Source organism: Oncorhynchus mykiss, chromosome 8 (assembly GCF_057628025.1).
Source record: "Oncorhynchus mykiss isolate SJ-2025 chromosome 8, ASM5762802v1, whole genome shotgun sequence".
Lineage (NCBI taxonomy): Eukaryota > Metazoa > Chordata > Actinopteri > Salmoniformes > Salmonidae > Oncorhynchus > Oncorhynchus mykiss.
The window spans coordinates 46389874-46403909 of record NC_143029.1 but is presented as its reverse complement, the minus strand read 5'-3'; the positions used below and the strand labels follow the sequence as shown (position 1 = coordinate 46403909).

The window sequence follows — 14036 nt, the reverse complement described above, 5'->3', positions numbered from 1 at the left end:
TTTTTGCCTTGATGACACCTTTGCACACTTTTGGCATCCCTCCATCAACTTCACCTGGAATGTTTTTCCAACAGTCTTGAAGGAGTTCCCACATATGCTGGGCACTTGTTGGCTTTTCCTTCACTCTGCGGTCCAACTCATCCCAAACCGTCTCAATTGGGTTGAGATTGGGTGATTGTGGAGGCCAGGTCATCTGATGCAGCACTCAATCACTCTCCTTCTTGGTGAAATAGCCCTTACACAGCCTTTGTTTTGGGTCATTGTCCTGTTGAAAAACAAATGATAGTCCCACTAAGCGCAAACCAGATGGGACGGCATATTGCTGCAGAATGCTGTGGTAGCCATGCTGGTTAAGTGTGCTAAATAAATCACAGACAGTGTCACCAGCAAAGCACCCTCACACCATCACACCTCCTCCATGCTTCATGGTGGGAACCACACGTGCGAAGATAATCCGTTCACCTACTCTGCGTTTCACAAAGGTACGCCATTTCTCAAAATCTCAAATCTGAAATTTGGACTCACCAGATGTCCATGCCTTGTGTTTCTTGGCCCAAGCAAGTCTCTTATTTTTACTGGTGTCCATAAGTAGTGGTTTCTTTGCAGCAATTTGATCATGAAAGCCTGATTCACGCAGTCTCCTCTGAACAGTTGATGTTGAGATGTGTCTGTTGCTTGAACTCTGTGAAGCATTTAATTAGGCCACAATTTCTGAGGCTGGAACTATAAGGAACTTATCCTCTGCAGCAGGCGCTGGCGGTCCTCATGAGAGCCAGTTTCATCATAGCGCTTGATGGTTTCTGCAACTGCACTTGAATAAACTTTTTCCGCATTGACTGACCATGTATTACAGTAATGATGGACTTAATTATGGGGTATTGTGTGTAGATTGATGAGGGAAAAAATGATTTAATCCTTTTTAGAATAAGGCTAAAAAGTAACAAAATGTAGTGAAAGTCAAGGGCTCTTGAATATTTTCTGAATGCACTGTATAATCTCAGACATAAATCAATTCCCTATTATATATATATAATAGTGTGTGTGTGTCAGAACCAAGATGTTTTGGAGTAGTCCAACCTGAGACTACCGCACCAGTTATTCCTCTTCTGTTCCCATGTTGGAGACCAGGGGTTACATTCTGTGTGTGTGTGTGTGTGTGTGTGTGTGTGTGTGTGTGTGTGTGTGTCAGAACCAAGATGTTTTGGAGTAGTCCAACCTGAGACTACCGCACCAGGTATTCCTCTTCTGTTCCCATGTTGGAGGCCAGGGGTTACATTCTGTGTGTGTGTGTGTGTGTGTGTGTGTGTGTCAGAACCAAGATGTTTTGGAGTTGTCCAACCTGAGACTACCACACAAGGTACTCTTCTGTTCCAATGCTGGAGACTAGGACTTACAACCTGTAGCTACAACCTGTAGCTCTGTTGGAATCACTTTTATAGATAACTTTGACAACTTCTGGAAACAGAAGGTACTCTACAGAAATGACGAAGTCTCAATGACCCAAAACCAGCTCAGTTAATCCCTACCATTGTGACAATGAGTTGTAATTATGCTGCATCAAATGTACATTATCCCAGGGTGTTGGCACACAAAATGTAAGTAACTTAAATTACAGTGCCTTGCGAAAGTATTCGGCCCCCTTGAACTTTGCGACCTTTTGCCACATTTCAGGCTTCAAACATAAAGATATAAAACTGTATTTTTTTGTGAAGAATCAACAACAAGTGGGACACAATCATGAAGTGGAACGACATTTATTGGATATTTCAAACTTTTTAACAAATCAAAAACTGAAAAATTGGGCGTGCAAAATTATTCAGCCCCCTTAAGTTAATACTTTGTAGCGCCACCTTTTGCTGCGATTACAGCTGTAAGTCGCTTGGGGTATGTCTCTATCAGTTTTGCACATCGAGAGACTGACATTTTTTCCCATTCCTCCTTGCAAAACAGCTCGAGCTCAGTGAGGTTGGATGGAGAGCATTTGTGAACAGCAGTTTTCAGTTCTTTCCACAGATTCTCGATTGGATTCAGGTCTGGACTTTGACTTGGCCATTCTAACACCTGGATATGTTTATTTTTGAACCATTCCATTGTAGATTTTGCTTTATGTTTTGGATCATTGTCTTGTTGGAAGACAAATCTCCGTCCCAGTCTCAGGTCTTTTGCAGACTCCATCAGGTTTTCTTCCAGAATGGTCCTGTATTTGGCTCCATCCATCTTCCCATCAATTTTAACCATCTTCCCTGTCCCTGCTGAAGAAAAGCAGGCCCAAACCATGATGCTGCCACCACCATGTTTGACAGTGGGGATGGTGTGTTCAGAGTGATGAGCTGTGTTGCTTTTACGCCAAACATAACGTTTTGCATTGTTGCCAAAAAGTTCAATTTTGGTTTCATCTGACCAGAGCACCTTCTTCCACATGTTTGGTGTGTCTCCCAGGTGGCTTGTGGCAAACTTTAAACAACACTTTTTATGGATATCTTTAAGAAATGGCTTTCTTCTTGCCACTCTTCCATAAAGGCCAGATTTGTGCAATACACGACTGATTGTTGTCCTATGGATAGAGTCTCCCACCTCAGCTGTAGATCTCTGCAGTTCATCCAGAGTGATCATGGGCCTCTTGGCTGCATCTCTGATCAGTCTTCTCCTTGTATGAGCTGAAAGTTTAGAGGGACGGCCAGGTCTTGGTAGATTTGCAGTGGTCTGATACTCAATATTATCGCTCGCACAGTGCTCCTTGGGATGTTTAAAGCTTGGGAAATCTTTTTGTATCCAAATCCGGCTTTAAACTTCTTCACAACAGTATCTCGGACCTGCCTGGTGTGTTCCTTGTTCTTCATGATGCTCTCTGCGCTTTTAACGGACCTCTGAGACTATCACAGTGCAGGTGATTTATACGGAGACTTGATTACACACAGGTGGATTGTATTTATCATCATTAGTCATTTAGGTCAACATTGGATCATACAGAGATCCTCACTGAACTTCTGGAGAGAGTATGCTGCACTGAAAGTAAAGGGGCTGAATAATTTTGCACGCCCAATTTTTCAGTTTTTGATTTGTTAAAACAGTTTGAAATATCCAATAAATGTCGTTCCACTTCATGATTGTGTCCCACTAGTTGTTGATTCTGCACAAAAAAATACAGTTTTATATCTTTATGTTTGAAGCCTGAAATGTGGCAAAAGGTCGCAAAGTTCAAGGGGGCCGAATACTTTCGCAAGGCACTGTATATATATACAGTATATATATATATATATACAGTATATATATATATATATACAGTATATATATATATATATATATATATATATATATATATATATAGGCTTATATATACATATACACACATATATAGGAAGTTATGAGACAATGAATTCCCACGAAATGGTGGGAGAAAGCGCATATATATATAGATCACCAGTAGTAGCCTATATTTACTGTTAATTCCAATAATTTCTAATCTACAATGTTTGTTTGGTTACAGTAATTTCTGTTAATGTATTCAATGTATTATCAGGGCCTAAAATGAGAGTGAGAGTCTGACTAATAGCTGTATTGTCTTCTCTTCTCTATCAGCTGAAACTCAAACATAGAAAAACAACCTAGTATGTGAACAAACAAATTTAAATAGCCAAGAAAGACAAGGACAAAGTCCCACTTCAGTAGACTTTCATTTCAAGTAAATTAGACCAACTTATACCTGTGCACAGCACTTCTAAAAATGAATCGTTCACTCAGCTCTCTACATGCGCACAGCCCCTTGCCAGGCACCGTTGCACCTCGAGGTGAGATGGGATTTGTAGTTTGTTGACTTTACCAGCTTTTAAACAAAATGGCAGAAATACTTTGAAAACAGCTACTGCAGCATTTACTTTGCTATAAATTAGATCATACATTACTATTTGTATTCACAAATGCGAGTGAAATTGTCACACTGTGGAGCCCTGACCACCTGGTGGCTGGTGAAACGGACACCAGCCACCAATGCCAAAATCGACCCGCAGGTGGCAGGTGTTTATTTGATTGTATTATTATTATTACAGTCATTTACATTTCTCATTGTCTGACATTTATTTTGAAGATCTCACAACCCATGCTGCACTTATGAGAATTATATTTATGAGTTTTGTCAATTTGAAATCAAATCAAATTTTGTTGGTCACACATGGTTAGCAGATGTTATTGCGAGTGTAGTGTAATGCTTGTGCATCTAGTTCCGACAGTGCAGCAATATCTATCAAGTAATCTAACAATTCCACAACAACTACCTAATACACACACATCTAAGTAAAGGAATGGAATAAGAATATATACATATAAATATATGGATGAGCAATGACAGAGCGGCATAGGCAAGATGCCATAGATGATATATAAAAAAATCTCTGTCTGTATGTAGGCAGCAGCCTCTCTGAGTTAGTGATGACTGTTTAACAGTCTGTTGGCCTTGAGATAGAAGCTGTTTTTCAGTCTCTCTGTCCCAGCTTTGATGCACCTGTACTGACCTAACCTTCTGGATGGTAGCGGGGTGAACAGGCAGTGGCTCGGGTGGTTGTTGTCCTTGATTACCTTTTTGGCCTTCCTGTGACATCGGGTGCTGTAGGTGTCCTGGAGGGCAGGTCGTTTTTCCCTGGTGATGCGCTGTCTAGACCGCATCACCCTCTGGAGAGCCCTGCAGGTTGTGGGCGGTGCATTTGCCGTACCAGGCTGGGATACAGCCCGACAGGATGCTTTCAATGGAGCATCTGTAAAAGTTTGTAAGGGTTTTTTAGGTGACAAGCCAAATTTCTTCAGCCTCCTGATGTTGAAGAGGGGCTGTTGTGCCTTCTTCACCACACTGTCTGTGTGGGTGGACCATTTCAGTTTGTCCGTGATGTGTACGTCAAGGAACTTAAAACTTTCCACCTTCTCCACTGCTGTCCCATTGATGTTGATAGAGGGGTGCTCCCTATGCTGTTTCCTGAAGTCCATGATCATCTCCTTTGTTTTGTTGACGTTGGTTGAGATGTTATTTTCCTGACACCACACTCTGAGAGCCCTCACCCTCTTCTTGTAAGGCTGTCTCATCATTGTTGGTAATCAAGCCTACTACTGTTCTGTCGTCTGTAAACTTGATGATTGAGTTGGAGGCGTGCATGGTCATGTAGTCAAAAATTGGAAACAGGAAGTACAGAAAGGGGCTGAGCACGCACCCTTGTGGGGCCCCAGTGTTGAGGATCAGCGAAGTGAAGATGTTGTTTTCTACATTCACCACCTGGGGGCGGACTGTCAGGAAGTCCAGGACCCAATTGCACAAGGCGGCGTTGGGACCCAGGTCCTCAAGCTTAATGATGATCTTGTAGGGTACTATGGTGTTGAACGCTGAGCTATAGTCAATGAACAGCATTCTTACATAGGTATTCCTCTTGTCCAGATGGGATAGGGCAGTGTGATGGCGATTGCATTGTCTGTGGACCTATTGGGGCTGTAAGCAAATTGAAGTTGGTCTAGGGTGAAACGTAAGGTGGAGGTGATATGATCCTTGACTAGTCTCTCAAAGCACTTCAAGATGACAGAAGTGAGTGCTACGGGGTGATAGTTCATAAAATGTATTCATTGTCTTTTGTTTGAAATGCTCCTGTCAATGTTGAGTTAGGAAAGAACCTGATTATGCATATAGAACTAGTTGGCCTCCTACGGGAGTTGCAGCGATGGGACAAGACTGTAACTACCAATTGGATACCACAAAATTGGGAAGAAAAAGGGGTATAAAAAAAGTATACATGACCTGCGTGCAAATGTAGGCCTATAAATATGCCAATTTGGAGATATCTGATAATATTTCTCATTGTCTTAAAACCTGTTACGGATGTTGGTTCCTGCACAGGAACCAAATCAGCGGAAATTTCAGAGCGCCACCTATAGTACTCGATAAAACTCAAACTTTCATTAAAACACACACGCAAGATACTCAATTAAAGCTACACTCGTTGTGAATCTAGCCAACATGTCAGATTTGTAAAATGCTTTTCGGCGAAAGCATGAGAAGCTATTATCTGATAGCATGCACCCTCCAAAATACCTGAACGAGACCTAAACAAAAGATTTAGCGGTAGCCGGCGCTACACAAAACGCAGAAATAAAATATAAAACATTAATTACCTTTGACGAGCTTCTTTGTTGGCACTCCTATATGTCCCATAAACATCACAATTGGGTATTTTTCCCGATTAAATCCGTCAAAGTATACCCAAAATGTCCATTTATGAAGGCCGTCTGATCCAAGGAAAATTCACCTTTACAAGACGCAACGTCACTTTTTAAAATTAAAAAAGTTGCCTATAAACTTTTACAAATCACTTCAAACTACTTTTGTAAACCAACTTTAGGTATTAATAAACGTTAATAATCGATCAAATTGATCACGGGGTGATCTGTATTCGATAGCAGCAAGTCTTGAAATCATCGTCCATTTTTTTCACTTTCATAATTTCCTGGGTGCACCCCAAGACAGGAAGTGCCTATACGTCATCCCACCAAGGATAAACTTGCAATGAAATGGAAGCGGAAACGGAACCTCATCTATTTTCTATCGCCTTAGACAATTCAAAGACTGGCGGATGAATATTTATTTTTGTGTTTTTGGTGAACAGTTTTCCCTGGGATTTTTACTCCTGAACACGTTCTGTTATAGCCACAGACATGATTTAACAAGTTTTAGAAACTTCAGAGTGTTTTCTATACACACATACTTATCATATACATATACTATATTCCTGGCATGAGTAGCAAGACGTTGAAATGTTGTGCGATTTTTAACAAAAAGTTGCGAAAAGCTGCGAGAATTCGCATCATCCGTAACAGGTTTTAACTCACCACCACTAATAAGCTGTGGAGCTTTTTGAAGTACATTTTCTTCACCTCAAACAGCAAGTAAATGAAGACTGTTTTTATAATCTACTGAGAATCACAATAATTCCTTAAAGTATTTGAACAATATTTCCAGCTTTCTCCATTTCAATAACTACTCCGCATGAAAGGGAAAATGTAATATCTGATCCAGTGGAATTGTCCTAAAATACCTGATTATTTCTTATCCCTTGCACAAATAGCCTACAGCTGGTGCGGGAATATTGCAGATTAACCACAGACAATGATCTTGAGATACAAGACTATTATAAATTAAATTGAACTGTTCCACAAAAATCTGCATATGAAAATCATAACTGGCACTCAGATCGGTAGAAAAGGTAAGATAAATTGGCACTCCAAATGGAAAAGGTTGCCGGCCACTGGCTGGTGTAGCCTATTACAGGCAACTTCAGGAGCATAACGGCAGAATCTGTGAAGGACCGCAGCAGCGGGAGGAAGGTTCGGAACAGGTTTTTTTTTCTGGTTAGGCTATCTTGAACTCTGGCTCTCTTGAGTCATTTGTGTCTTAATTATTTAATGCAACAGCCGGATTAAAGCTTCAGACAAATTCAGTATTTATAGCCTAGTTGATTTTCTTAAAACATATATGGAAAAATACACGTTTAAAAATTTCGACCAATTGAAGAAACAACTTCTCGTGGTCGACAAATGTTTTGTTGGTGTTGTCGGGGACAGCCCTAGTAGAAATGCAGGAAATTAGCTTTAGATGCCCAAAACAATTCTGAGGCAGGACACCCAGACCCACCGTCAGGTTATGTCCCCCCCTCTTCTAAAGTTGTGCCCCTGTGTTATACACCAGTACAATATCCTTTACAACTCTGTTCCATGATAAAAAAACAGACATAAAAAAGTTCCCTTTACACTGCATTTACCTCAATCTCTTACACAAACAATACCCATTCAGTTAACTGTATGTATACAGTATTAGGAAGGCATTTCTTACATGGAATAACAACTCAATATCATAAACAATTCTTACTGTGCTTCATTTCTTCTGTAAAACAGACAATGCCAATATAATTGACATAAATCATATACCCCAGCAGAGTGCCTGTGACATCTTTACATGATATATACCAACTAAACCGCTCTATGTGTGAGTCAACCTGACAGCAGTGAGACACCTTAAGCCCTTAAAGGGATTGACCGTGAAACACTGCTTTGTGCTGAGCCAAAACGGATTTAAAACCTAACAACACATATTGACACAAGCCAAGACACTTCTGACTGGTTAATGGCCTTGAGGTCATTGTCGGATAGACCCTTTTTAACCCTTTACTACAGTAAGCTAAAACAGGATCACACAGTGTTTCTTGGTAGTCTTTAATAACAAATCTACTTTGAAACAAAAGTATACACCTCACACAGATGGTTATGGGCTTATAAAAAAGAAGACACCTGTACGATGTCCGATATAGAGTTGAAATTTTGAGTTCGCATCCCAATATTACACTTTATATAAATCACAGAAGACTGAAATATAAACAAAGCTGTTTGACATAAAAACATTGGATTTTCTGTGTAAAAAAATAAAAACAAATGTTTATTAATATATGAATAACATTTCACTCATGAGGCCACTTGGTCATCTGATTGCAGGAAAGGCTACAGCAGTGTTAATTTTGTCAACAATAACTAAGACAAAACATATCTTCCCTGACGAAAACTAATGAAGATAATGAGAGAAGATACATTGAAAAAAACATTTATATAACAAAATGATTTTCATTTTAGTTGACGTAAATGTGACAAGATGAGAATTCTAACTGAGTCTAACTGACAGTAAATTTGACATGAAGCACCCTTTCATCTGTTTTGTCCAATCATAAGCATGCATGGCTTTGCAGAATATTTAATGCAATTACCACCAGCTCCCGGTTGGTCACTTCAGTCACTCGTCAATCTTTTGAACTGAGGCGCAGCAAGGACACTTCAATTGTAATTAGCCTAAATTAAAAACAATCATTTTTACATTAGAGGTCGACCGATTAATCGGAATGGCCGATTAATTAGGGCCGATTTAAAGTTTTCATAACAATCGGAAATCGGTATTTTTGGGCGCCGATTTTGATTATTATTATTATTTTTATTTTTTAGACCTTTATTTAAATAGGCAATTCAGTTAAAAACACATTCTTATTTTCAATGACGGCCTAGGAACGGTGGGTTAACTGCCTTGTTCAGGGGCAGAACGACAGATTTTCACCTTGTCAGCTCGGGGGATCCAAACTTGCAAACTTACAGTTAACGAGTCCAACGCTCTAACCACCTGCCTCTCATTGCACTCCACAAGGAGCCTGCCTGTTACGCAAATGCAGTAGAAGCCAAGGTAAGTTGCTAGCTAGAATTAAACTGATCTTATAAAAAACAATCAATCAATCATAATCACTAGTTATGGTTTATGATATTACTCGTTTATCTAGCGTGTCCTGCGTTGCATTTAATCGATGTCCTGCGTTGCATTTATACGTAAGGATAGCATAGCTGACAAATTGTCAGACAAAATAATCTGTAACCTAACTTATTTGAAAAGTAATTACTTTATTACATTGCTCAACATTTTCTAATTAGTTAGTTAAAGCAATTAATTTAATAATTAGTTAAAGCAATGAATTTGTATCCATTCTCGGACTTCGGCTGCTTATTTTCCGACATTTTCTTCAACTCTGAAAACCACGCCCAGTTTCTGGAGAATTGCATTATGGGCCCTAAAATCACGGAAATAGTGTCTACTGCTTGTATACTTTGTATTTTGGCGAATTTAGTACAACATCCGGGAACTTTTGGCATACTTACTATATCAAATCAAATCAAAACATATTGTATTTGTCACATACACATGGTTAGCAGATGTTAATGCGAGTGTAGCGAAATGCTTGTGCTTCTAGTTCTGACAATGCAGTAATAACCAACAAGTAATCTAGCTAACAATTCCAAAACTACTACCTTATAGACACAAGTGTAAGGGGATAAAGAATATGTACATAAAGATATATGAATGAGTGATGGTACAGAGCGGCATAGGCAAGATACAGTAGATGGTATTGAGTGCAGTATATACATATGAGATGAGTATGTAAACAAAGTGGCATAGTTAAAGTGGCTAGTGATACATGTATTACATAAAGATGCAGTAGATGATATAGAGTACAGTATATACGTATACATATGAGATGAATAATGTAGGGTATGTAAACATTATATTAGGTAGCATTGTTTAAAGTGGCTAGTGATATATTTTACATCATTTCCCATCAATTCATCATTAAAGTGGCTGGAGATGAGTCAGTGTGTTGGCAGCAGCCACTCAATGTTAGTGGTGGCTGTTTAACAGTCTGATGGCCTTGAGATAGAAGCTGTTTTTCAGTCTCTCGTTTCCAGCTTTGATGCTTTGATGCACCTGTACTGACCTATCCTTACTATGACCAATAAGCATACTATATACTCAATTTGCGTCACAAACAGTACGGTTAGTATAAGTATTCCAACTTAGCTTAATAAGACTAAAACTATACCTAAAATATCTGACAAAATTAACACTGGTTTAAAGGGGATGTTTGGGATTTTACACGTTGATGTTAGATGTTTCCTCACCCTCAGGGTAGTATTTTGGCTAGGAGGAACCATGCTTCGGTTTTCTGTAAGTAGCCACTACAAAATTCAGCTAACTTTATCCACATGAGCTAAAAATCTAAATGGGAATTTCATGGCAAAATCAACTGAAATCAATTCAAATCAACTCCATACTTGGTTTGTTTTGGCCATTAAAAAAAAGGCAAACACATGCCTTTATCACTTCCTTTGATTGCTAGCTAGTGGTGGCTAAAGTTCCCAGAAGTTTGGGAAATGGCAAAATGTAAATTTACGACTAAATAGACATACCCAAAAGTTAATGTGTAATTACATGATTCTGACATGCCAATACTTGGTATATTTGGAAAGAAAACATCTGGGAGATTATGAGGAAATTATCAGAAGATAGATAGGAGTTACATAGTTCAGAATACATAAGATCAAGCAGACACAAAATAACAGTTTATTTTTAAAGTAGTCTTTCATTGACAAGATATAACTGAATTATTGATGCTCAGAGCTGGAATCACATCAGATGGCTCCCACAACATGTGAACAATATCAGGGGAAAAAATGGGATTGATAGACCTAACAACTAGAAATGGGCAGATGTTTTAGTAAGTGGTGTCAGCTGTGGTCACGGGACGTTTCCAAGTGTCCCTAAACCTCTCCAAAGTGGCATATGGAAGTAAATTAGATAATTCCAGTGATATTACATATTTGCAATCCCTAAATGCTATTTGTTCAGTATAAAAACACAATGTCTACCATAATAACCTCACTTAAACAGCTCCAACAATCTTCTTACGTTCAGCCATTCATCATTCATTTGTGTAAGTGCGTATGTTGAGTGTCCTTCACTAAAGCGTGCTGAAAGTCAGTTGTTAATTTGTTTACTGTGAAATAACATTGTATCTGGTTAAACACAATTTTTTCCAAAAGTTTACTAAGGGTTGGTAACGGGGTGATTGGTTGGCTATTTGAGCCAGTAAATGGTGCACTACTATTCTGGGGTAGCGGAATGACTTTTGCTTCCCTCTAGATCTCAGGGCACACACTTTCCTTTAGGCTTAGATTGAAGAGATGGCAAATAGGATTGGTAATATTGTGGCAATGTTAGCCAATTGAGCTAAAGCTTGCATGTCTTGGGCTAGTAACCGAAAGGTTGCTGGATCGAATCCCCGAGCTGACAAGGTAAAAATCTGTTGTTCTGCCCCTGAGCAAGGCAGTTCACCCACTGTTCCCCGGTCGCCGATGATATGGATGTCAATTAAGGCAGCCACCCGCACCTCTCTCATTCAGAGGGGTTGGGTTAAATGCGGAAGACACATTTCAGTTGAATGCATTCAGTTGTACAACTAACTTGGTATCCCCCTTTCCTTTTCTTGAGGTTCCAGTCAAGGTGAATCCTCACACAAGCATGGTTCACCACCCACCTCCATTACGGTGGCTAAATTCATTGACAGGACTGTGTAAACGTGAGTGTTAGTTGTCTGTCAGGGCTGTGTCAACTTCAGTGGCATCAATGCTCTCTTTCTAAGGTGTTGTTAGCAACTGACCTCTAGGGAGTTAAACCCAGCAGCCTAAATAACAAACCCAACAGTGTTTTGAGTTGTGGGTAAGTGTAACCAAAAGTACACACCAAAACACAGTGGTGTTCAAAGTGACCTTACAGAGTGTAAGCAGTAAACCAGGCATTTCAAGAGCCTGTCCCACAGCGTTTTATGGGTGTATCAGCCTGCACTACCAGTATGCTCTTCCCTGTATGCTGGTTGCCTCCTCTGTAGTGCTCATCATCAAACCATTGTTAGAAGTTGATGACCACTTGCTTCAAAAGCAAACACAACAGTATTGTAAGAAAAACACTCTTCAAGTAACCTATATTGAGTTGTATAGGCATAGTAGTGTCCAGCCTTTATTTGAGTCCTTTCCAGGACCATCCTCTTTAGAGAAATCCTGCTTTATAGTTTGCAACAATAAAAAAGGTTTATTTCCGATCTGAATATTCCTTAACATAGTTGATCATTTTGGCCTTAGAATTTCAAATTCCATTGAAGTTAATTCGATTTTTACGCTATGACCCCTAAACGAGCTACAAACCTGTCGATCCGTTGTTTTCACAATATATGGATCAAAGCATTAAAAAAGGAGAGGGATTCTGAAATGACATCTTTTCCTTTTTCCCCAAGGCCTGCTGTCCTGTGTTTCTAACATGCTATGTATATTGCCTATGTTGTGCTGCCAGATACTTTCAATGCAGGCAAGGTTGGGAAAAGGGGGATCCCAACCAATAAACACAGAACTCTGGCAGCCCCAAAAGTAGGTAAGCACCATCTTGAGGTGTTGCCAGATTTTTATTGTAACTCACTTGGGTGAATATTTTTATTTTTTTAAAGGGGAGTGTTATGGTCTTACCTGTCCATATTCAGTAGCGAAAACCACCACGCCTCCAGAGCAAGAGGAAACAGTGCTGGGGAGGTACTGTTCTTCCTCGCGTAACCACACACGGGCGCCCTGTATAAAGAGACAAATAGTCACCATTGAGACTAGCATGTCTTTTTCAAGGGAGCACTGCATATACAATTTCATAGAACAAAAAAAATGAATACAATAGAATAACGTAAAATACAGCACAACACAAATTGCACAAATAACTAAACCTGTAAATTCAAATTGCCATACTTCCTAGACTTGTATTCACTCAGCTACTGGAACTTCTTAAAATGAACATTACAAAACTAGAAAGTAAGGTTCCTAAACGTGTAATGAATATTATCAAATGACATAATCTTGCAGAACTCAACATCACAGACCACAATATCAAACAATCAAAAAAAAATAGCAAAAAACAAACTTCCCAGTATAACAATAAAATCACACTGGTCTTTGTTTTGTCACCTCAGATATACAGTACCAGTCAAAAGTTTGGACACACCAACTCATTCAAGGGTTTTTCTTTATTTATACTATTTTCAACATTGTAGAATAATAGTGAAGACATCAAAACTATGAAATAACACTTGAGATTTGAGATTCTTCAAAGTAGCCACCCATTGCCTTGATGACAGTGACTTTCAACGTGGCACTGTCATAGGATGACAGCTTTTCAGCAAGTCAGTTTGGAAAATGTCTGCCCTGCTAGAGCTGCCCCGGTCAACTGTGAGTGCTGTTATCGTGAAGTGGAAAAATCTAGGAGCAACAACAGCTCAGCCGCGAAGTGGTAGGTCGCACAAGCTCACAGAACGGGACCGCCGAGTGCTGAAGCGCGTCTGTCCTCAGTTACAACACTCACTCCCGAGTTCCAAACTGCCTCTGGAAGCAACGTCAGCACAATAACTGTTCATCAGGAGCTTCATGAAATGGGTTTCCATATTGTAATTACTTCACCACCATAGCCTATTTATTGCCTTAATTCCCTTATTTTACCTCATTTGCACTCACTTTTCTTTTTTTCTACTGTATTATTGACGGTATGTTTTGTTTATTCCATGTGTAACTCTGTGTTGTTGTATGTGTCGAATTGCTATGCTTTATCTTGGCAAGCTCAC

General features: G+C 39.5%; 1 protein-coding gene across 1 annotated transcript in view; it reads right to left on the bottom strand.

The window, feature by feature from the left end:
- LOC149981668 (unconventional myosin-X-like) overlaps nt 1-14036 on the bottom strand; it is a 176818-nt gene that overhangs the window by 104524 nt on the left and 58258 nt on the right. The window contains exon 2 of the mRNA XM_090181691.1: nt 12904-13002. Within this exon, the coding sequence (XP_090037817.1) occupies nt 12904-13002 (99 nt within the window). The remainder of the gene's footprint in view (nt 1-12903; nt 13003-14036) is intronic.